The 23630-nt window shown below is 41.3% G+C and overlaps 1 protein-coding gene and 1 long non-coding RNA gene across 2 annotated transcripts in view; one reads left to right on the top strand and one right to left on the bottom strand.

The window, feature by feature from the left end:
* TRPM1 (transient receptor potential cation channel subfamily M member 1) overlaps nucleotides 1-23630 on the bottom strand; it is a 168206-nt gene that overhangs the window by 41265 nt on the left and 103311 nt on the right. Inside the window, exons 7-11 of the mRNA XM_075133020.1 lie at nucleotides 23090-23264; nucleotides 20696-20819; nucleotides 13391-13463; nucleotides 7354-7454; nucleotides 2983-3156 (exon numbers count right to left, since the gene is read on the bottom strand). Coding sequence (XP_074989121.1) covers nucleotides 2983-3156; nucleotides 7354-7454; nucleotides 13391-13463; nucleotides 20696-20819; nucleotides 23090-23264 — 647 coding nt within the window. The remainder of the gene's footprint in view (nucleotides 1-2982; nucleotides 3157-7353; nucleotides 7455-13390; nucleotides 13464-20695; nucleotides 20820-23089; nucleotides 23265-23630) is intronic.
* Nucleotides 1-23630, top strand: part of LOC142073378 (uncharacterized) — a 114827-nt gene that overhangs the window by 53774 nt on the left and 37423 nt on the right. The gene's annotated exons all lie outside the window — the stretch shown is intronic.

The raw sequence follows: 23630 nt of genomic DNA, 5'->3' as shown, positions 1-23630 counted from the left end.
AATCTACCTATAATTATGAAGACACTTATAAAATACATAAAAGTAGGGCTGTCGATTAATCAAAGTTAACTCACGTGATTAATTTTTTTGAGTTAATCATGATTTAAAAAATTAATCATGATTAATTGCACTGTTAAACAATAGAATACCAATTGAAATTTATTAAATATTTTTGGATTTTTTCTATGTTTTTCAAATATTTTTATTTCAATTACAACACAGAATACAAAGTGTACAGTGCTCACTTTATATTATTTTTGATTACAAACATTTGCACTATAAAAATGATAAACAAAATAAATAGTATTTTTCAATTCACCTCATACAAGTATTGTAGTGCACTCTCTTTATTGTGAAAGCATAACTTACAAATGTAAATTTTTTGTTACATAACTGCGCTCAAAAACAAAACAATGTAAAACTTTAGAGCCTACAAGTCCACTCAGTCCTACTTCTTGATCAGCCAATTGCTAAGACACAAAAGTTTGTTTACATTTACGGGAAATACTGCTGCCTGATTCTTATTTACAATGTCAACTGAAAGTGAGAACAGATGTTTGCATGGTACTTTTATAGCCAGCATTGGAAGGTATTTATGTGCCAGATATGCTAAACATTCGTATGCCCCTTCATGCTTCGGCCACCATTCCAGAGGACATGCTTCCATGCTGATGATGCTTGCTAAAAAAATAATGTGTTAATTCAATTTGTGACGGAACTCCTTGGGGGAGAATTGTATGTCTCTGTTGGGATATGTAAGGGTTAAATAAAGACATTGAAAACCACTTGTGTGCTGGCATGGTATCAGGCAGTAGGCACAGGCATGCACTATTCCTTTCCTTCATAAATAAAGTCCTGCCCTTTCCCCTCCGTTCTCCTTGTTAAGAATTGATAAGTATTGCAGCTGCATAAAGAATGTGGGGATCTAAAGGATACCTTTTGGGTAAAGAAGTGTTATCTCCTCCTCCCCTCCTTTCCCAGCTCCATAAGCGAGCCCTGGGTCATGGCCCCTTCCTCCTTCCCCTGAAAACTGCAAATTGAGGGAGATTTATGGCAACAGATTGTTGCAAAGAAATGTATTTTCAAGGTAAAAATGCTTGTATGACATATGTAATGCTGCACACAATGGAGAGGGGTGGGCATACTAACCGAATGGGTGTTTCTATTACCTAATAAGGGTTCTTGGGGTGTTGTAATGGATGCAGGCATTTACATATTAACTTAAATAAAAAGGGTGTGATGTAATTAATCCAGTGCTTACTTGACAATTGGGTCAAGGGGAACAAGTATCGCAAAAAAGAAGCCTATACTCATATCCGCCTCTGAGTCAACTGCTCCATTTTTTTTCCTAACATCCTCCGGCTTTGTTTTACCCGCATTCTGCCATATAGTTCATGTTCTAGCAGTCTCAGATGATGACCCAAACTCATGTTCAATTTAAGAACACTTTCACGGCAGATTTGACAAAACACAAAGAAGGTACCACTGTGAGATTTCTAAAGATAGCTACAGGTTTCAGAGTAACAGCCATGTTAGTCTGTATTCGCAAAAAGAAAAGGAGTACTTGTGGCACCTTAGAGACTAACCAATTTATTTGAGCATAAGCTTTCGTGAGCTACAGCTCATTTCATTGGATGCATACTGTGGAAAGTGTAGAAGATCTTTTTATACACACAAAGCATGAAAAAATACCTCCCCCCACCCCACTCTCCTGCTGGTAATAGCTTATCACACTTGATCTGCTACACTTTCCACAGTATGCATCCGATGAAGTGAGCTGTAGCTCACGAAAGCTTATGCTCAAATAAATTGGTTAGTCTCTAAGGTGCCACAAGTACTCCTTTTCTTTTTTAAAGATAGCTACAGCACTCGATCCAAGGTTTAAGAATCTGAAGCGCCATTCAAAATCTGAGAGAGACGAAGTGTGGACCATGCTTTCAGAAGTCTTAATAAAGCACCACTCAGATGCGGAAACAACAGAACCCGAACCACCAAAAAAGAAAATCAACCTTCTGCTGGTGGCATCTGATTCAGATGATGAAAATTAACATGAGTCAGTCCGCTTTGCTTTGGATCGTTATTGAGCAGAACCGGTCATCAGCATGGAAGCATGTCCTCTGGAATGGTGATTGAAGCATAAAGGGACATATGAAGCTTTAGCGCATCTGGCATGTAAATGTCTTGTGATGCCGGCTACAACAGCGCCATGCAAATGCCTGTTCTCATTTCAGATGACATTGTAAACAAGAAGCGAGCAGCATTATCTCCTGCAAATTGTAAACAAACTTGTTTGTCTGAGCAACTGGCTGAAGTAGGACCAAGTGGACTTGTCCTACTAGGCTCTAAAGTTTTACATTGTTTTATTTTTGAATGCAGGGGTTTTTTTGTACATAATTTTACATTTGTAAGTTCATCTTTCATGATAAAGAGATTGCACTACAGTACTTGTATTAGGTGAATTGAAAAATACTTTTTCCTTTTTTTTTATAGTGCAAATATTTGTAATAAAAAATAAATATAAAGTGAGCACTGAACACTTTGTATTCTGTGTCGTAATTTAAATCAATATATTTGAAAATGTGGAAAACATCCAAAAATATTTAAATAAATGGTATTCTATTCTTGTTTAACAGCGCGATTAATTGCACAATTAATCACAGTAAATTTCTTTAATCGTGCGATTAATCACGATTAATTTTTTAATCGCTTGACAGCCCTATATAAAAGGTCTCCCATTCCTCAAAATATTCCAGGCATCAATATGTCCCTCACAAGAAGTGTATTCCTTTCATTTCATGTTGGGTTAATGTGTCTATTTGCATCACTTCTAGGGCCTTGTAGAAGGTAACTCATTCTTTGATTTATCTTTGGGGTAGGCTGGGTGTGTGCACATGTAAACTGAGAAGAACAGATTAGAGGGAGGAGTCAAATGAGATAAAGAACATAGCAGCAACTGGAAGAAAGATGCCACTTTCATCTTACCCAGTTTAGTAGTTCAAGCTTCCGTGGATCTGTTTCTTCTTCTGGCTCTTCTTTCATTTTCCCTCCCTTTTTTTTCCCTTTTCCTTTCCCTCTGGCTGCTTTAATTTGAGCTGCTGGGGATTTCTTTTCCTTCTCAGGTGCTGTGCCATCAGTCACTGTAAGGCTTCCTAAAGGCTACATTTAATAATGCACAAATATTAAGATAATACAGTCAATTGTTTTGGCAATTGGAGGATTGTACATCAATAGAATGTTCTATTGAATCTTAATACTACCAGGTTTCAGAGTAGCAGCCGTGTTAGTCTGTATCTGCAAAAAGGAAAGGAGTACTTGTGTCACCTTAGAGACTAACCAATTTATTTGAGCATAAACTTTTGTGAGCTACAGCTCACTTCATCGGATGCAAGCTCACGAAAACTTATGCTCAAAGAATTTGTTAGTCTCTAAGGTGCCATAAGTACTCCTTTTCTTAATATTACCACTCTCTTTTACAGTGGTGCAGTGGTGCTGTGTGTAACCTACCCTCACTCAGTGTGGCATGCTGTCCCCCTCTAGCAGTGGCTGGGCCACATATAGAGATTGATAAGCCTCATACAGCCTTAGCTAACAGAGCTGGGTCTTTCACCTTAGGCAGCGTAAAGGCTCATGCTTTAAGATCTAAACATCCCAGATTTGATCCCAGCTGATTATGACTTACTCAGGAGCAGAAAGTAACATATAAAGAAGAAAACAGAATAGGCAGAGAATTCCCAGTTGAAAAGGCAACGCCTATTACACAATCTTTATCTGTAGTGGCAAATCTCTCAAAACACCAAGGCCCAAATTGGTACATAATGTGTGAGAAAGATCCAAAATGAGGGACACCACACTCAACAAATTCATGCAGGGATTCATTCCCTGAGTGCAAATAACCTATTCCATAACCATTTGAATGATTCTTTATTCCTGATATGAGCAACAACATTTCAAAGTGGGACAACACCATATATTTGTAGTAAGTAGTTAAGTCTGGGACTCAAGTGGATGTCTCAAAGTAAGGTAAGACTGAGAGGTATGGTAAGATGCTGAGTATGCGCCTTGCACTTTACCTTCTTTTCACCTTTTAAACATATGTAGGGAAATAGTGGAATGTCAAAGGAAAAGCAACAAGCAGATAAGGTACAGAAGGAACCAGTGTTAATAAGAATGCCACATGGCTATCAGCTGACCTCTATATAGTCGTATGGACTAAGGCCAGAGAGGGAAGATTGCACCTAAGTGGTGCATTCACATGCTAAGATCGTGCTTATGTTCATGTCTCCTCAAATGTACCTATTCTCCACTACACCCTTCTCCATCTTAACCTGTGCTCTTGGGAGAAGGGAGGAAGGCACGCTTGAGGCTAGAATTGGGCAAATAGCGAATTTTCAGTGAATCAGCAATTTCAAAACATTGAAAAAAATTCATACCAGATGGAGCAAAACATGTCATTTAGGCTTCGATCATTTAACGTTTTTAAATTTTTAAAAATATTAAAGAAAATTTTGAAACAAAGATAATTTCAAACTCAAAAAATACATTTTTTCAAATTGTTCATTTTTTTTTCTTAAACCAACAATTTGGTGAAACCAACTTGAAATCACAAAATGCTTCAATGTCACCAAATGTGCATTTTTCAATTAAAAAAAAGTTTTGGCTCACAGTTTTTGAGACTACTTCCCCTCAGTTTGGACTGCTGCACCTAGCACTTAACTTGTCCTCATACATAAGTTACACAACATTTATGCTAGACCACAACAAATTGGTTCATTGTGCAGAGAACTGCAGGATCAAGGCCATAAACGTTTGCTTAACAAAGCTTTCTTTTTTGCACAAAGTCCTCTCACACTATCCTGCTATGAAAGCATTTACAAGTCAGGACAGAAATGGATCTGTAAACTCACAGCAAACACTACATCAAGGGCAATCTTCATGAATTTGAAATGACAATGAATTGTAACTGGCTCATGTAATTTCCATAAAGAGTTGAAGAGTACAAAGATGAAACTGAACAAAACAGAGGTAGGTTTTGTTTGCCAGTTGGTATTTTTTAATCTGAACACAATAATGTGGAGATTGGAACATTTCCTCCAAATAAACTGATTTCTAGTAATACTTATATTGTTTAGGATCCCTACATCCTCTTTATAAAAATGTTTTTAATGGACCGTGAATATTGGAAACATCACATTGCTCTCAGGGAAGGAATAAAATACCGTGTACAGGGAGGATTGTTGGTTAAATTTTTAATGACTGAGGTTTCTAAATTAAATAAACCTCAATGAAATACATAGTGTGGATGTAAAGTATTTTACTGACCATTTTATTGTACGCCATTTCAAGGATGACATCTAATTAAAAAAAAAAAAGAACCTTACTTAATTCTTATGGCCTATTTTATTCTGGTTCCTCAGAACACTTTGTAATAATTTGATACCAGATGGTTCATGTAGTAAAGCAAAATGCACCAGCATATTGAGTCACCAAACTGGCTTAAAACAAGGTTTATTTAGTTACATGAATGACTCTAAGGGTGAAATTTTCAAAAGCACTGAAGTGTCTGATCTTCCCCATTGAAATCAATGGGAGCTTTACCATTAACTTCAGTGGGCCCAGTATCACACTTTAAAAATGATTTAGGAGCACAAGACTCATTCCAATGCCTTAGGCACTTCTGAAAATCTCACCCCTAGATTCATTTGGCATCATCTCACACACTAAGGGCCTGATATTCGGCATTGGTCTCTTTGTGGTAATGATTTTGTCCCATTAATTCAAACTGGGATTTTCAAAGGAGTTTCCTGGGTGCCTTTGTAATTTCCAGCCCTACTGTGTAATTTATTAGAGCTAGACATCTAACCACCTGCTTACACTCACCAATTAGGCAGCCTGAGGTCTAAGTAGTATTACTAGAACATTCACTATGGGTGTGATGACTGATTCTGCCGAGGCCTGGTGCTTGGTGTACACTACAGCATTAGGTTGATGGAAGGCAGCTTATGTTGATCTAATTATGTCAGTGTACACAATACAGCCTTGCTCCCGCTGATGGGGGAGGGGGAAGGGGGAAGGAAAACGCTCTAAGTTACACAACTTCAGCTACGTGAATAACGTACCTGAAGTCGACGTACTTAGATCTACTTAACGCGGTGTCTTCACTGTAGTGAGTCGACGGCTGACGCTCCCCCATCGACTCTGCTTCCACTTCTCGCTCGGGTGGAGTACGGGAGTCGATGGGAGAATGCTCGGTGGTCGATTTATCTAGACTAGACGCGATAAATCGACCCCCACTGGATCGATCGCTGCCCGTCAATCCACCGGGTAATGTAGACAAGCCCTGACGTAATAACTCCACCTCCATGAGAGGCATAGGGCTTACACTGGTGTAATGATGTAGTATCTGTGTAGACCCTGAGTTACTTCCATTGGCTGCTGGCTGTCATCTTGTCAATTTCACAACTCCATGCCGAAAGCTGAGCTGTCACCGCTGGGTGGGTGAGGGGCTCCAGCTAGAGTCTCTGGCTTCCCCTCTGGGCTCTTTGCTCCGAGCTAGGCTGCGCTCACCCCGCTTGGAGCCTGGCTGCTGCCTGGAGGCTCCCAGCTCCCAATGGGGAGCCCAGTTGCCATCTGGAGGCTCCTGGCTGCCTGTGCAGAGCCCAGTTGCACTAAGATTCCTGGCTTCCTGCTGAGAGGCCAGGAGCAACCCGGCCTCAGACGCAGAGCTCCCTGCTGGGAGCTGGGGCACTGGGCTCCTGGTGGCAGGGAGCAGGGAGCCGAGAGCTGGGGCGGGGGGGGCAGTGGGGGAGGGGCAGCCGGGCTCCCTGCAGGGAGCTGCACATGGAGCTGAGTGCCCACGTTCTCAGACCCCCACAGTGCCCCTCTTAAGTCGATGGAAGCACTCCTAGTGTGGACACACAGCACCAACAGAAGGATGGCAGTGTGTACATGAACCACGAGAGGTTTAGGACTTATATCAGTGTAGTTAGAGTGATGCCCTAACATAGGTCGATTTAAATTTCCAGTGTAGATATGCACTCAGCATAAATCAGGCCCCATTATTTGAATTTCTTGCCTCAAGAGGAAACATGAATACATTCATTTGCTAATTTTATGCTGCCACTTTTCATTTCCAAAGCGCACGAGTTTTGTCGTTATTAGCTTTTTGGAAAAGGTAGACTAGTGATATTTTATAATTAATTGTCCATATGGAATATCCCAGATCAGGCCATCATGCATACCAAAAGAATTCAACATTACTTGTCATTGCCAAGAAAATCAAAGGCAGGGAAGGGATATTTGCCACTTAATTTAAAATTATTTGCCAAATAATCGGTCTAGGAAAAGCAGCTTTACCGGCCAGTGATGTCCAAAGACAAAGATTTGGCTGCGTGCAATGTCCACACGGTTCCAGGCCAATGCCAAACTCAGCTGATCTGGTGCAGATGCGTTGGTTCCTAAGCAAACAAAAGTATTTGGCATTTCACACTTCATGTAAATGAGTGGACACCCCTGTAATTTAATTCTCTGGGGATTAGATCAGATCTTCAGCTGGTGTAAAGGTGAGCAGTTATGTTGAAATGAATGGCGCTATGATTTTTTTACACCAGTTGAGGATTCAGCCCAATAATCTTTTCAAAATTGGGAGTAGTAACGTTCTCTCTTGTTCCTTGCAGTTCACAGAAATGGACTTTAGTCCCTTAATTATTTTAGCAAGGGTATTGGTCTTGTCTCATTTATCCACATTAGTGACACAATATCATTCTCTGTAAATGTTGTTTAAACAACCTTATGTAATTTGAATGTTAAAGAATAATTGTCAGAATGATAGAATAATCTCAAAAGTTTCAGATTAGCTCACAAACAAAAATCTTCATGATAAGAGCATTATGGCTGAGAGTGTGCTTTGGAATCCAGCTAACAGTCCAAACCAACATTACTTTCTTTACAAAGATTTATTTTAAAAACCACAACAAAAACCAAACTCAAGTGTTAGAATGTCTGGAAATGACTCGGCAGAGGGGAATTGGCTGGATCCCTTAATCCAGCCAGTTGAGTGATCCAGCTCATTCCGCATTGCCATATCATCCTCCGTCCTCATTATCACCCATCTGATTTACACCCCACACCCTAAACCAAACACTTTTGTTAGGATTTATGTAAAGGTACAGATAATTTACTGGGAGATGATGGGAAATGGATCGCTTGAATAGGAAATGGGATTTTATTCATTTGCTATGTTGAATTTTGGGTATATTTTTACAAGTTTTGTGGGGCTAAACTAAGTGTGGGTGGCTAAGCTAAATTTCAGGGGCTACTGCCACTCCATAACAAATCCCCACTCCTTGCTAACAGTTTAGACGTTTATCAGAGCTTAAGCAGCTCCTCTGAAAGGCTTCTTCCTTCTCTAAACCCTGCTGACTTTATCCCTAATACTGCTCCCCTCCCTTCCATAGAGTATAATCAGCAGTTTGGCAGATGCTCTAAACACAGGTCTGGTGATTCCTTAACCCCATGCTTCTCTTTTCCCTATATCTTTCACCTAAAGTCTCTTTTGTAATCAACTTCCAAAGTGCATAAAATTTGATAATAACAGTTGTTCCAACAAAGACAGACTCAGCCACAAAGGTAAGGGGGTTTAGATTGGGGGATGGGGGCGGGGGGTAGAGAGCTTATTGGACAGACAAACCAATTGCATTTAGAAGTGACTACAAAGCCTTACCCCAATCCTTGAACTAAATTTTTTTTTGAGGTTTAAAAAATCTGGTTAACTTCTTCCCTCTCCCCATGGTATTTATCATTTTGCATACACTGGCCAGGACTGGAACCGGATGTATTGAAACACCGTGAGACAGCTCAGAGAGACAGGTTGGAGAGGTAATATCTTTTATTGGATCAACGTCTGTTGGTGAAAGAGACAAGCTTTTGAGGCTACGTCTGCACTGCGCCGCTGCGGCTGTGCCGTTGTAAGGTCAGCAGTGTAGCCGCTCTTTGTCGCCCAGCTCTCTCCCAGCGACAAAATAAAACCGCCTCCAAGAGGAGTGGTAACTTCGTCGATGGGAGGGCAGCTCCCGCCAACCAATCACTCTGCACACTGGCGCTTTTCGTCATTAAAACTTTTGTCGTTTGGGGGACGGGTGTGTTTTTTCACACCCGTGAGCGACAAAAGTTTAATGATGAAAATGCCAGTGTAGATAAAGCCTAAGGCTGCCAGCGGGCCCCGCCGGGTCAGGTGAAAGACAAAAAAGACAAGTGAAAGACAAAGCTTTTGTCATTCAGAAGTGTTAAAAACACACACACACACCCCCAAGAGACAAAAGTTTTGTCAGCGACAAGCGCTGGTGTGAGCAGCACCAGCTCGTTGGGGGTGGAAGTTTTCTGTCAGCAGGAGAGCTCTCTCCTGCCAGCAAACAGCAGCTACACTGTGTGCCTTCAAGCGGCACGGCCGTGTCGCTAAAAGCCGCATAGTGTAGATATAGCCTAAGAGCAGGGCTGGCTCCACAGGTTCTGCCGCCCCAAGCAGTGACAAAAAACTGCCACCGTGGATGGCAAAAGGGAGAAGCTGCCGCCGATTTGCCGCCACGGGCGGAGGAACTGCCGCCCCTTTCTAACTGCTGCCCCAAGCACCTGCTTGGAACGCTGGGGCCTGGAGCCGGCCCTGCCTGAGGGTGCGTCTTCACTACCAACGTTAAAGCGCTGCCCCGGCTCTCCCTAAAGCTCTCCCAGCGCTGTAAAAAACTCACCCCCATGAGAGGGGTAGCTACCAGTGCTGGTGCACTGTGTACACTGCCACTTTACAGCGCTTTTGAAACTTGCTTCAGAGTAACAGCCGTGTTAGTCTGTATTCGCAAAAAGAAAAGGAGTACTTGTGGCACCTTAGAGACTAACCAATTTATCTGAGCATAAGCTTTCGTGAGCTACAGCTCACTTCATCGGATGCATACCGTGGAAACTGCAGCAGATATTATATACACACAGAGATCATGAAACAATACCTCCTCCCACCCCACTGTCCTGCTGGTAATAGCTTATCTAAAGTGATCATCAGGTTGGGCCATTTCCAGCACAAATCCAGGTTTTCTCACCCTCCACCACCCCACACAAATTCACTCTCCTGCTGGTGATAGCCCATCCAAAGTGACAACTCTTTACACAATGTGCATGATAATCAAGTTGGGCCATTTCCTGCACAAATCCAGGTTCTCTCACCCCCTCACCCCCCTCCCAAAAACCACACACACAAACTCACTCTCCTGCTGGTAATAGCTCATCCAAACTGACCACTCTCCAAGTTTAAATCCAAGTTAAACCAGAACATCTGGGGGAGGGGGGGGAGGAAAAAACAAGAGGAAATAGGCTACCTTGCATAATGACTTAGCCACTCCCAGTCTCTATTTAAGCCTAAATTAATAGTATCCAATTTGCAAATGAATTCCAATTCAGCAGTTTCTTGCTGGAGTCTGGATTTGAAGTTTTTTTTGTTTTAAGATAGCGACCTTCATGTCTGTGATTGCGTGACCAGAGAGATTGAAGTGTTCTCCGACTGGTTTATGAATGTTATAATTCTTGACATCTGATTTGTGTCCATTTATTCTTTTACGTAGAGACTGTCCAGTTTGACCAATGTACATGGCAGAGGGGCATTGCTGGCACATGATGGCATATATCACATTGGTGGATGTGCAGGTGAACGAGCCTCTGATAGTGTGGCTGATGTTATTGGGCCCTGTGATGGTGTCCCCTGAATAGATATGTGGGCATAATTGGCAACGGGCTTTGTTGCAAGGATAAGTTCCTTGGTTAGTGGTTCTGTTGTGTGGTATGTGGTTGTTGGTGAGTATTTGCTTCAGGTTGCGGGGCTGTCTGTAGGCAAGGACTGGCCTGTCTCCCAAGATTTGTGAGAGTGTTGGGTCATCCTTTAGGATAGGTTGTAGATCCTTAATAATGCGTTGGAGGGGTTTTAGTTGGGGGCTGAAGGTGACGGCTAGTGGCGTTCTGTTATTTTCTTTGTTAGGCCTGTCCTGTAGTAGGTAACTTCTGGGAACTCTTCTGGCTCTATCAATCTGTTTCTTTACTTCTGCAGGTGGGTACTGTAGTTGTAAGAAAGCTTGACAGAGATCTTGTAGGTGTTTGTCTCTGTCTGAGGGGTTGGAGCAAATGCGGTTGTATCGCAGAGCTTGGCTGTAGACGATGGATCGTGTGGTGTGGTCAGGGTGAAAGCTGGAGGCATGCAGGTAGGAATAGCGGTCAGTAGGTTTCCTCAGCTCTCGTCCCCTAAAGCCCCTACTCTACTTGCGCTATATTGATGACATCTTCATCATCTGGACCCATGGAAAAGAAGCCCCTGAGGAATTCCACCATGATTTCAACAATTTCCATCCCACCACCAACCTCAGCCTGGTCCAGTCCACACAAGAGATCCACTTCCTGGACACTACAGTGCTAATAAACAATGGTTACATAAACACCACCCTATACCGGAAACCTACTGACCGCTATTCCTACCTACATGCCTCCAGCTTTCACCCTGATGTTCTGGTTTAACTTGGATTTAAACTTGGAGAGTGGTCAGTTTGGATGAGCTATTACCAGCAGGAGAGTGAGTCTGTGTGTGTATGGGGGTGGAGGGTGTGTGAGAAAACCTGGATTTGTGCTGGAAATGGCCCATCTTGATTATCATGCACATTGTAGGGAGAGTGGTCACTTTGGATGAGCTATTACCAGCAGGATAGTGAGTTTGTGTGTGTGGTTTTTGGGAGGGGGATGAGGGGGTGAGAGAACCTGGATTTGTGCAGGAAATGGCCCAACTTGATTATCATGCACATTGTGTAAAGAGTTGTCACTTTGGATGGGCTATCACCAGCAGGAGAGTGAATTTGTGTGGGGTGGTGGAGGGTGAGAAAACCTGGATTTGTCCTGGAAATGGCCCAACCTGATGATCACTTTAGATAAGCTATTACCAGCAGGACAGTGGGGTGGGAGGAGGTATTGTTTCATGATCTCTGTGTGTATATAATATCTGCTGCAGTTTCCACGGTATGCATCCGATGAACTGAGCTGTAGCTCACGAAAGCTCATGCTCAAATAAATTGGTTAGTCTCTAAGGTGCCACAAGTACTCCTTTTCTTTTTTGAAACTTGCATTACTCAGGGGGGGTGTTTTTTCACACCCCCAGCACTGGTAGCTACTCCCCTCATGGGGGTGGGTTTTTTTACAGCGCTGGGGAGCTCTCTCCCAGTGCTGGTGCCACGGCAGCTCTTTAACCTTGGTAGTGAAGACATACCCAACAACAGATGCGAAACCTGCAGACATATCTCCACAGCTACAATGATCAACATACCCCACAACACACCTTTCGAGATCCATAAGTCCTACACATGTCTGTCGCAACAGGTGATGTACCTTATTCAGTGCACTAAATGCCCCCAATAACAACTATGTGGATTAAACAGGACAATCACTATGCTCTTGAATGAACTCACACAAAGAAATGATAACACCATACCACCTGCAGGCTTGGATGAACACTTTTCACAAAGCGATCACTGTATCTGGCCTCTCAATCCTCATCCGCAAAGGAAACCTGCACAACACTTTCAAAAGACGAGCCTGGGAGCTTAAATTCATAACTTTGCTAGACACTAAACATCGTGGTCTTAATAAAGACACCAGATTTATGGTTTATGGCTCACGAAAGCTCATGCTCAAATAAATTGGTTAGTCTCTAAGGTGCCACAAGTACTCCTTTTCTTTTTGCGAATACAGACTAACACGGCTGTTCCTCTGAAACCTACAACAATCTGTAACCCACTAACCCCCTTTTTTGTCCTCTGATTGCAGTGGTGTTAATGGGCCACTTCACCTTGAATGGTCCCTTAGAATATGTGTTAACTACTTATGCTAAACAATCTGTTCCACCTTTTATTTAGCTGTGACGCTCAGAGTACCTTTGCAAGACTTGAAGAAGAGCTCTGTGTAGCTTGAAAGCTTGTCTTTTTTCACCAGCAAAAGTTGGTTCAATAAAAGATATTACCTCACCCACCTTGTCTTTCTCATATACTGGGACCATCACGGCTACAACAACACTGCAAACAAAAACGAGAAAGGTTGTTCTTCTGGTATTTCCTGCCCAAGTGGAAGAAGGAAACTGTGGAAACTTCAGGGTAATGCTATGGAAAAGTTCAGACCTAGACCTTATATATTGGGCTCATATCTTATCAGACCTGAACCCAAAACACCAAACGCTTTGAGGTTACTGATCTGAACTGATAGGAACAGAACAGTCAAAAGTTTTGGTATTTAGAATGACCCACACAGAGCAATTGTTTATTTTGGGGTTTTTTTCTTCAAGTGGGTTTGTTCATCCTTATTTGTTGCCTGTGTAAAAACTCACCTTTAAGTAGAGCAGTTAAAATGGACATCTCAATGTCCTGTTGCCCCTCAGAACCCATACGGAACACAGTTATCTATAGGAGAGAGTAAAACCAAACACACAATTAACTCAGGAACGTTACTTAGAACAAATGAAAGAGAGAATAAGGCTATGTCTGCACTACACAGCTTTTAGTGACAAGGCTGTGTCGGTACAGCAGTGCTGCTCAATGTCGGGCAGTATAGCCACTGTTTGTCAGCTCTCCTGCAGAGAAAAAGCTTCCACCCCCAACGAGCAGTGTTTGCATTGTTGGCAGGACAGCACTCCTGCTGACAATGCACTGTTCACACTGGCACTTGTTGCGGCAAAACTTTTGTCTTTCAGGGGTGGAAGGGTTGTTTAACACCTCTGAAAGACAAAAGTTTTGTCGTTCAATTGCCAGTGTAGACATAGCTTAAGTGAAAGAGAGAGAGAAAAGAAGAGAGATAAATTGCATATGTTTCTATATTGTTTGAATTTTTTCAAAATTTGCTATTTCAATTACATTCTTCATTGAAATTTCTAATTTTGACAAATAAAAAGGGGTGAAAACTTTCATATCTTTGTCCTGTTCTTTGACTGACTATACAACTAGTAAAAACAAAAATCAAAATTTTAAATGATGATGAAATTATTTTGGTAACAGATTTTGACATAAAACACGGGACAAAATTGCTGTGCCAATTTTATATAGTTTTCCAACCATCTCTGGGGTGGGAGGAGGTATTGTTTCATATTCTCTGTGTGTATATAAAGTCTGCTGCAGTTTCCACGGTAAACATCTGATGAAGTGAGCTGTAGCTCACGAAAGCTCATGCTCAAATAAATTGGTTAGTCTCTAAGGTGCCACAAGTACTCCTTTTCTTTTTGCGAATACAGACTAACACGGCTGTTCCTCTGAAACCTGTCACTAATACCTGAAATTACCATTATGGAATTTCTTTGACTGAATTTAACATTCACGCAGTTTGAGATGAAAGTTAAGTAATGCATTGGCAAAAAGTACAATCCTAGATAAACCTTGGAGGCAACTCTCTTGTGCACAAAACTGAATATTTATATTGATATTTGGTTCAGTTGCTTATTAGTGCCTAGAAAACTACAAAAATAGTCTGCTTTTAATAAACGATAATTGAAGTAAAGTTCTTCATTAAAAAAAAAGGCAGGAAGAAAAATAATGTAATATGGGATTCAAACACAGGATAATCTGATAATCTAACGGCATCCGACATGTTTAAATTATGGTAATTCCAAATATAACAGACCAAGTGTTGCCAAGCACATCTCCACCCAAAAGCATCCTTTTACTGTATAAACTTGTGTCCACTTTTTGGCATGGCAATTTTTTTCAACTTTCAATAACTTGTATCAATTTTGTACCTATGAAAAAATGTGTTTGGTACAGTGACATTGATTTAGCAGGGGGAAGAGGCATAGGAAAAGTTACATCCATTACAGGAAAATAAGCAAAGTCACCAAAGAATCATTTGAGGTAGAAGCCTTGCTCAGTCAAGCAAATCACCACGCTGCTCTGGACAGTCTTATCTGAAGCCTTGAGACACACTCTGCTTAATGAGTTTACTGTCTGAGTTTTTACTCAGCAGGTAAAGCCTCCTGTGATTTGGCATTTTTTAATTCCAAAAACTTGATTAAGGCAAGGCCCTGTTAAACTCTCTCTACTGAATCAAATCTACTGAGTTGAAAGTGAAAAATAATGCCTTAACAAAGCAAGTTCCTTCAGACATTTTTCTGCAAACCTGCTTTTCCTGTGCCTTGCCCCCCCTCTTTCACCAAGCTGGTAGGTATGGGTGTGACTTGCACATACAGTCAGTGACCTATGTTGGCGGTGGTGGAAAGCTGCAGGAAGCATTTGCCTCTGGCAGCACAATTCCTGCCCAAAGCGTACGAGTGGAGAGTACACCCTTTGGATGGTACCGTTTGCTACCCCACTTCACACCAAGCACACTCTGCTCCCCGGGCCCTCCTCACCTTCTTTGGTGTGCACTGTGCCCTTGCACGCTCACAAAGAGAACACGCGCTGTGTTCCCACAAGCACTGCCAAGGCAGTTGTTCGCAGCCCTTTTTCAAAGGGACAGGTCGCTAAAACAAGAACCAATCTGAACCTTAAACCAGAACCTCATTGAAAAAGTTTGGGGAAAAAAGCCTATTTAATTTTTTGCCGCATTATTTTTCATATTTGCATATTTGTCCTTCTGAGTTCTGATTGGCATTAGAAAAGAAGTGCCAAAGCACTATAAAAAAGGTAAGATTTCTTTTGACTCCATCAGCTTAGTGTCATTAGAAACAGAGGGCTCAAACCTGCCAGATACTGAGCATTCTGGCCTTGATCCAGCCAGGCACTTACGTCCAAGAGTAGTCCACTAAAGTCAGTGGGACTATTTAGATGCTTGAAGTTAAACATGTGCTTAAGTGCTCTGTTGGATCAGGGCCAGAGTGCACAGCATCTTGCAGGGCTGAACCTAGAAAGCACAATGGGATTTACAATATATTTTATTAAACACAGTTACAGTAAAAAAATAAAATAAAAAAGATCGGATACTTACATTCTATGCAAACTTGATCTGGATTTGAAAAAAAAAAGTGTGACAAAGGAACATAGGAACACTGACTTCCTGTATAGTCAGTGCTTCAAGTATTAATAAATGTCCTGCTCAGTTAGAAAATACAACTTCTGTGGCAGAGAACTTGAGAGTAAAATGGACATAAATATCTAGCTTTCAATTAAGGTATCCTACAGTATGTCACTGATTCTGAGACTAGAGTATCTTACACCTGTAAATGTCCTTTACTCTGTATCATTTTTACGTTAACCCAGAATATCTAAAGATGTTTCGCTTTTGAGTACTTGAGTGAGTTTTAATATATGCATATTGGCCTTCTGAAAAGTACTTCTATATGCTGTGAGGAGGATAGGCTATTTATGTTTCTTTATGATTGCCCAATAAAAATAACTAGATTAGAAGAATAATCTGGTAAATAACTTTGGGCATTAGTGATTGTTATGCATTATTAGAATTAGTATTATAATAATTATTAGAATAAGTATTAGAATAGCACCTAGAGGACTCAAACAAGATCGGGGTCCCACTGTTCTAGGTGCTGTACACAAATGTAATAAGAAAAAGTCCCTGTCCCAAGGAGATTGCATCTAAATAGACAAGGCAGACAGCAGGGTGGGAGGAAAGGAAATACTATTGTTCCCATTTTACAGATGGGGATTGAAGCACAGAGAAAGTAAGCAATTCGCCTAACTCAAACAGAGCATCTACTAGACTGTAAGCTCCCTGGGGCAGGGGCCATCTTTCTTCTTATGTGTATGTACAAAGCACAATAGGGTTCTGGTCCTGTAGACTAGGGATGGTTACTACAGGTTAATTAGAGCACCTGTAGCCAATTAAGGCCCTGCCAGGAGCCTAATAAAAAACCCCTGCTCCAGGCAGACAAGGTGGAGTGAGGAAGGAGAGAGGACTGGAATTTGGAGGTGTGTTGCTGAGAATTGAAAGACCAGAGAACCGGAGGAATGGAGATCCTGCCCCAGCAGAGCAGGGAGACTCCCTCCCCCAGTGTCAAGGATTGAGGGTAACCCTACCCAAGGAAGAAGAGGGTAAGAAATCTGCAGGGGTTGAGTGGGGCTGGGGCTCAGAGTGAGGAGCAAACCCCGACCCCTTCTCTGCGTCCCTCCTCTACCACCTTCCTGGGTCACTAGCGGGTCCCTTGGTGCCCCAAGAGCAGGGGTAAGGGGTGGCATCCTAGCCTCCCTGCCAAGAAAAGTGTGGGATCCACCATACCAACATTGGCCATTATGTCACAATCCTTGGAACCTTACTTCAGTTTCTGTTCAGTCCTTTGAGTAAGATTGAGTAAAAATTGCATAAGAATCACGGGACTGGGCCTTTATTTAGGAAACTACGGTCTGAGAACTAAGAAACATAAAAATCTAAGGAATGGAGGTAAATTTGAAATGGCATAATTTTTCCTTGGTGCAAATGCTGAACTCCCCAGAGTACCAATGGGAGTTCAGCACTAGGAATGATGTCACCTTATGATGTACCTCCAAAAGGAAATTATTGGAAGTCAAGGAAAAGAACATTCAGGAAAAACAGGAGGCTACTATGACACTAAACAGGCAGGGAATTACAGACTGGCATTGAAGGACTTAATTCTTATTTTGAAATTTGTGGGAATTGATGTTAGTGCCTCCTGGCCAACAGAGGTAACTATTAGAATGAAGAGCCTGCACCTTGTGCCAAAACCATGGATGTTTAATAACAAATGGCCAAATTCCACAAGAGGTCAGCAGATAAGCACCTCTCCAAAAGCCCCCCCCACACAACATGGTGAATGTGGGTCAGAGGTGTCCATCCTAATACTGTCTCCCCTCCAAACCCACAGCCAGCCTGCCCTGCCTCAGCTGGAGCTAAGAGTGGCTTTGGAGATCAGGGGTGTGGACTGGTTGTTTTTTTGTGCACACCTTGGCTTTTTGACCCAGCCAGGACCCCATCAATTCAGCCCATTGAAGAGATTGTTTGTGCTCTGGGATGCCAGAAGATGGGTTCACATTAACACTGCTGTTACTGAGTGTATACAATATTCAATGGTGTTGTGAACATCATACATTAGCCAAAATTTTTACCTAAAGTTTGGATCTGGAGAAAAATATCAGATATTTAAATACTAATACCCAGCTTATCACAGGACTAGAAAAATAGCTACAGTCTCTAAAATTCATTCTATCTCTATTTTATGATTCCTAGCTCTTTATCAGCTTCTTTTTTATACATTTACAGAGAAGACTATGACAGAAGAAGGGGAAAGAGTTGGGGGCTGCTGAGACTCAGAGTTGATTTGATGGAGAAATTTTGATTAACTGGATTTCTGAATGTTCTGTTTGCTGCTCTTTATCCTCAAAGTGGGACATCAGGATTAATATTTAAGCTGATAAAATTGGTCTCATAACTCCCATTATTTACCCTAATTGCTGAATACTTATTCTGTTACTTACTAAATTTTGTTTTGGCAGCAAAAGGCTGTGAAAAGTCATCCTCTGATTGATGCTTTGACTGCCGGAGTCAGATTTTATAATAAAAGATGATGCCTTCCAGACTAGCATAATATGTGACTTGGGGATTTTGAGAACATTTCCTGATGGAGTCTTCGGATGCTGGTTCATATTAATGGTGTTGGGTGGGGTTCCGTACATTTTACCTGCAATCAGGCCTGAAATTGTGGCCTTATCATGCTAACCATATAACATAGTACAGACTTCAGTTTGAGATGGACAGAAATACATGGCTCATTTACACAGGTGCGGCTCCTGTTGATTACAATGAGGCCAGCATTAGCAGAATTGAGGGAAGAACTGATCCAATGGAATCTTTTACTGGCTTCACACATTCATTGGACCAAATTCAGAAGTCCTTAACTTGGATCTTATTCAGTCAAAACTGTCTTTGAAGTCAGTGGAGTATGCATGAGTAAGGAGCAGGAGCTGGAATCTGCTGCTCTTACACACAAGGAGTAGCACCTCACTCCATGAGTACTCCCTTTATTGCAGTGTAAATGTGGCTGAACTCAGCCTTAAGCGTAAGCTTTAGTATTTAGACTTGGGTTAAACATTTGTTCATTTAATCTGCAAGAATCAGATCCCATTCTGGAAATGCAAACTGCTGCAGATATCACATAACTACCTGGGGAAAAAAACAAACATGAATATCCTTTTCCCCCCCTGACACTTCTCAGTGGACAGTGCCATGTTATGAGGGGGAACTATGGTCCCACTTCTCAAAGGTATTTAAGTGCCTAATTCCCATGGATTTAAATTATTTCGATGGGAGTTAGGCAGAGTTCAGAGGATCCTGGAATAGGGAATCAGGTCCAACATTCCCTTGGCAGACAGGGATTGGCAGACTTAGTCCTAAGAAGCAGGAAGCATTTTGGAAGAAGAAATAGAGGAGAGAAATATAGACACTCTAATCATAAAGGGATAAGGAGTACTTGTGGCACCTTAGAGACTAACCAATTTATTTGAGCATAAGCTTTCGTGAGCTACAGCTCACTTCATCAGATGCATCCGATGAAGTGAGCTGAAGCTCACGAAAGCTTATGCTCACATAAATTGGTTAGTCTCTAAGGTGCCACAAGTACTCCTTTTCTTTTTGCGAATACAGACTAACACGGCTGCTACTCTGAAACCTGTCATAAAGGGATAGGAGATGTTCTCTTCCCTCAAGAGTAGAGCTGCACCTCTTTCCAACTAATGCTCTGCCTAGTTACCTCCTCTCAGTCTACTTCATGGAGATGTGGCATTGCTTCACTAGGGACAAAATCAGGTATAGCAGAGATAAGGCAATTGTCCTAAATTTCATACTAGAAGCGTGGCACACCTGGTTACTGCAGGTAGTTAGGAGAGAGGGGTTTGGTATTTCAGCCCCACTCCCACCTCTAAAAATAACCAGCATTTAGAAAAGAAAAAACAACACTGAAAATGGAAAAAGCTAGACTTAGCCAGTTGAAACTGCTATTAAAAACAAAGCTGTTAAAATGTCATTGTTTGAAAGTTGCTGCTTCAGCTTTGCAATCAAAAAGAATTAACTGGAAATCTACCCCTTGACACAAGGGAGGATATATTCATACGATGAAAATATGAAAAAAATTCCACAGCTGCAATTAACCAAGTGGAAACATTCATTGGTTCATTTTGCATGCTAAAAACAACAGGCTCTAACCCCATGAGTACAAGCACTATTGACGGATGATGGATAAATACAATAATGAATCCAAGACAATTTTCTTTTCCTTACTAGTGAGTTTCTCCCCTGGTGGGACTTGAAGGAGTGTGACTCAATGATGTGGATAATACTGTCATGGCAAGCATGGATCAGGAATTACATTGATGCTTAAGAACACTTAAAACAATTTTTTCCCCCAGGACTTAAAAAAGACAAGTCTATTGTAAAAGACTGCAAGACAAAAGATTAAAATCACTACTTCTGGGAATCCTTCCTCCAATTATCTTTTCACTATCTTCTGCACCTGATCCTCCCATCATGTCTATTTTAGGGCCCAAATCTGCCATTAAGCTGTAACTTGTTTGACATGGGAATTTGGGCATGATCTTGCCTTAGTTTATATTTGTGAATCACTGTATACATTTCTGGCACTCTGTGAATGAAAGATAAATAGTAATAATATGTAAATGGCATTTGAAAGGAAGGGTAGGGTTGTACTGAGGTTAAGGCATTCATGAATGAATGTTATGGCACTTACAAGTTCCTTCTTTTTCATACACTCCATGAGAATGACAAACAGCTGATGGGCTTGGTTCCGGTTGTAGTTGAAGGTTTTTTGAATGGTTACTAGAAGCTGGTCCCTGAGGGATTCACTTATAATCCTAATAGAAAAATAAAAGAAAAAATACCTAAAAATAATATAAATTATACTCCATCATTAAAACAAACAACAAAACTTTTTACATCAGTCCAGTTTCTTTGTTTTGAGAACATATAATTTATCCAGGATCTTCCTATTTTATGATATAAGATTATGGGACTAATGAAAAGAGTTAGCAATAGTCTCATGAGATCCATACCAAAATTGGCTCCCGTATGTCTGAAAATCTTAACACAGGAACCAAAAACTGAATGGCAAGGAGCCTGAACCATCTTTTCATCCACAGAGGTGATAGCCAATGATGCTACATGTTCTGTACCTCCATGTGGGGATCAGCCAAGGAGTTCAGTATCCAGAAATCTCCAGAGGACATTTTACATTAAAATGCTGCAAATGTTTTTCTGTAAAGCTGAAGGAATGAGATTTTGGGGAGAGTGGGATGGGTGTATTGCGTTATGCTACTGAGTGGTACTGTATTTGTAAGTGAGTTCTTGTCAAGGGGAGCCTGGAAGCTCATACAGACTATTTAAAAATATGAAGTCTAAAGAAAAATATATATAAAAAAGTTGAAAATGTTTCAGCAATGTTTAAATGATTTGATTTGGTCTGTGAAAGTAACACGAGATGTAAGCCCTCCAATCTTAACTGGTTTCTTCATAAAACATTTATTTCAAGAAGATGGCAAATATTACCAGCAGGCATTCAGAGCGGCAAAACTGCTGAAGCTACAAAATGTAGATAAATTCAGAGCTCATCAGAAAATTATTTTCTCTAATATGAAAGCAGGGACTCCAAAGATTCTTCTTATCAAGCAACTTCTATAGCCTGAATGCAGTTATCTCATCATCATCTGATAGGAAAATTGGACATAGCATCATGCATACTGCAAGAGACAGCCATGCAGCAGAGAGCGATCAAACAGACTGATTTCTGATAAGTTCTTTCAATTAAATTTGAATACACTCGAGGAGACTAGAAAGATGCTGAAGGAGGGAAAACCGAGAAATGTGTTGGTAAATTAAAAATATTATTATTATTATTATTTATTATTAACCATGTAAAAAACACCCCAACTTAAGTGTGTGAACTTAGGTGCCCAGCAAGATATTTATGCAAATCCTTAACTTTAAGGGACGTCAGCAGGACTACTCATGTGCTTAAAGTTAAGCGCATGCATAAGCATTAAGTATCTAGTTGAATCTTCACTGCAAAATAATTTTAAAAAATGCATCTTTTACATTGAGATCGCTATCTTGATGTAAAATCTTAGTGAAGACACGAGGCTAGTTTTTATCTCAGTTTAACAAGTCAGGCTCAACCTCAGGTTGAGCAGGGTGTACAGGTTTTACTTCAACAAGTTGCATCAAGGTAAAAATAACAGTGACTTGTCTCCACCCGGATTTAATTTCAAGATAGCTATCTCAGACAGATTTTTCTTCAGTGAAGGCGTTCGTGTTGTTTGACACCCCTGGAGAATGAAATTCTCTGTTTATCCATCAAACAGGTGTGACATTCTACAATAGCACAAGCTTCTTATAAAGGCCCTCTGCCAATTTACCTCAGTCCTGATATGGAAGGTCATTCTTTGGCCCCATTTATGGCAGGTCTACACTTTAAATGCTGCATTGGCACAGCTGCATCGATGCAGCTGTGCTACTGTAGTGTTTTAATGAAGATGCTCTAAGCTGACGGAAGAGAGCTTCTCCCATCAGCTGAGTTAATCCACCTCCATGAGAAGCAGTAGCAATGTCAGCAGGAGAAGCTATCCTCCCGACATAGTGTTGTCTACACTGGCACTTAGGTTGGTATAACTCCGTCACTCAGGAATGTGGATTATTGACACTGAAGTAATTCTGTCGTGTAGACCAATGCTTAGTTCATAGCCTCATTGCCAAGGCACCCAATAAATTGTAAATTATAGTGTCATTTGTGGTGAGGGATTGTGTGACAGTGACATTTACGATAGGGATGAGACAGCCAAACTTAGGTCAGTAGGTCCCAAAACAGCCATCAGGTGGTAACAACTTTTAGTCATTGCCACCTGGGCTGGGATCAAACTGGCACCGAGAGCTGGTTGAAAAACAGGACATTTTTGTGAGCATTTTATCCTTTTGTTTTTAAAATTTAATTTTGTAACTTGAATGAAAGCTTGTGTCAAAATTTCAAAATTTTCAACCACCTCTACTGGCAACATAGAAGCAAACTGGGTAGTATCACCCCACCAACGCTCTGCGCCATCCACAGCCTTTGTAATGGTCCCAAAAATCTTACCCCCCTTCTTCAGAATATTTGTGTGCAAAAGACAGAATGTCAGATGCTCGTCCACTGCCATCACAGATCACAACAGGGAGAGGTGGCTCTTCTCGCAGACATTCTAGGACTATAGAGATCACATTGGGACCCCCTTCAACTATGAGCCCAACCACAGGAACACCTTGTCCCAGTCCTGTAAAAGAAACAGGTGTGTCATTAAACACCAGTAACAGTGCTGGGTTTGTTTCAAAGAGGTGGAACGCTGTGAATGTGTATGAATTCTATGTTATGGCTTCCCAGTGAACCAGAGCAACGAGAAAGCGTCAGGAAAAGAAATGGAGGGTGTGCATGATTGGGTGATGGTGTGAAAGATATTGCCTACATTTCTCCACAGCCCCAAAAGAAAGAAAGCAAAATGTCTCCCAGCTGACTTTCTTCGGTCCTGCTACTTACTGTCTATTTATTCACACATGCAGTAGGTGATCTGTTTTGCAGTCTCAGTCGTGTGGGAATCTTGTTAGAATCCATCTGCAGCTAGATCAGCTATACTAACTCTAAT

The sequence above is a fragment of the Caretta caretta genome, chromosome 10, assembly GCF_965140235.1.
Source record: "Caretta caretta isolate rCarCar2 chromosome 10, rCarCar1.hap1, whole genome shotgun sequence".
Lineage (NCBI taxonomy): Eukaryota > Metazoa > Chordata > Testudines > Cheloniidae > Caretta > Caretta caretta.
This window is presented reverse-complemented; position numbering and strand designations above follow the sequence as displayed.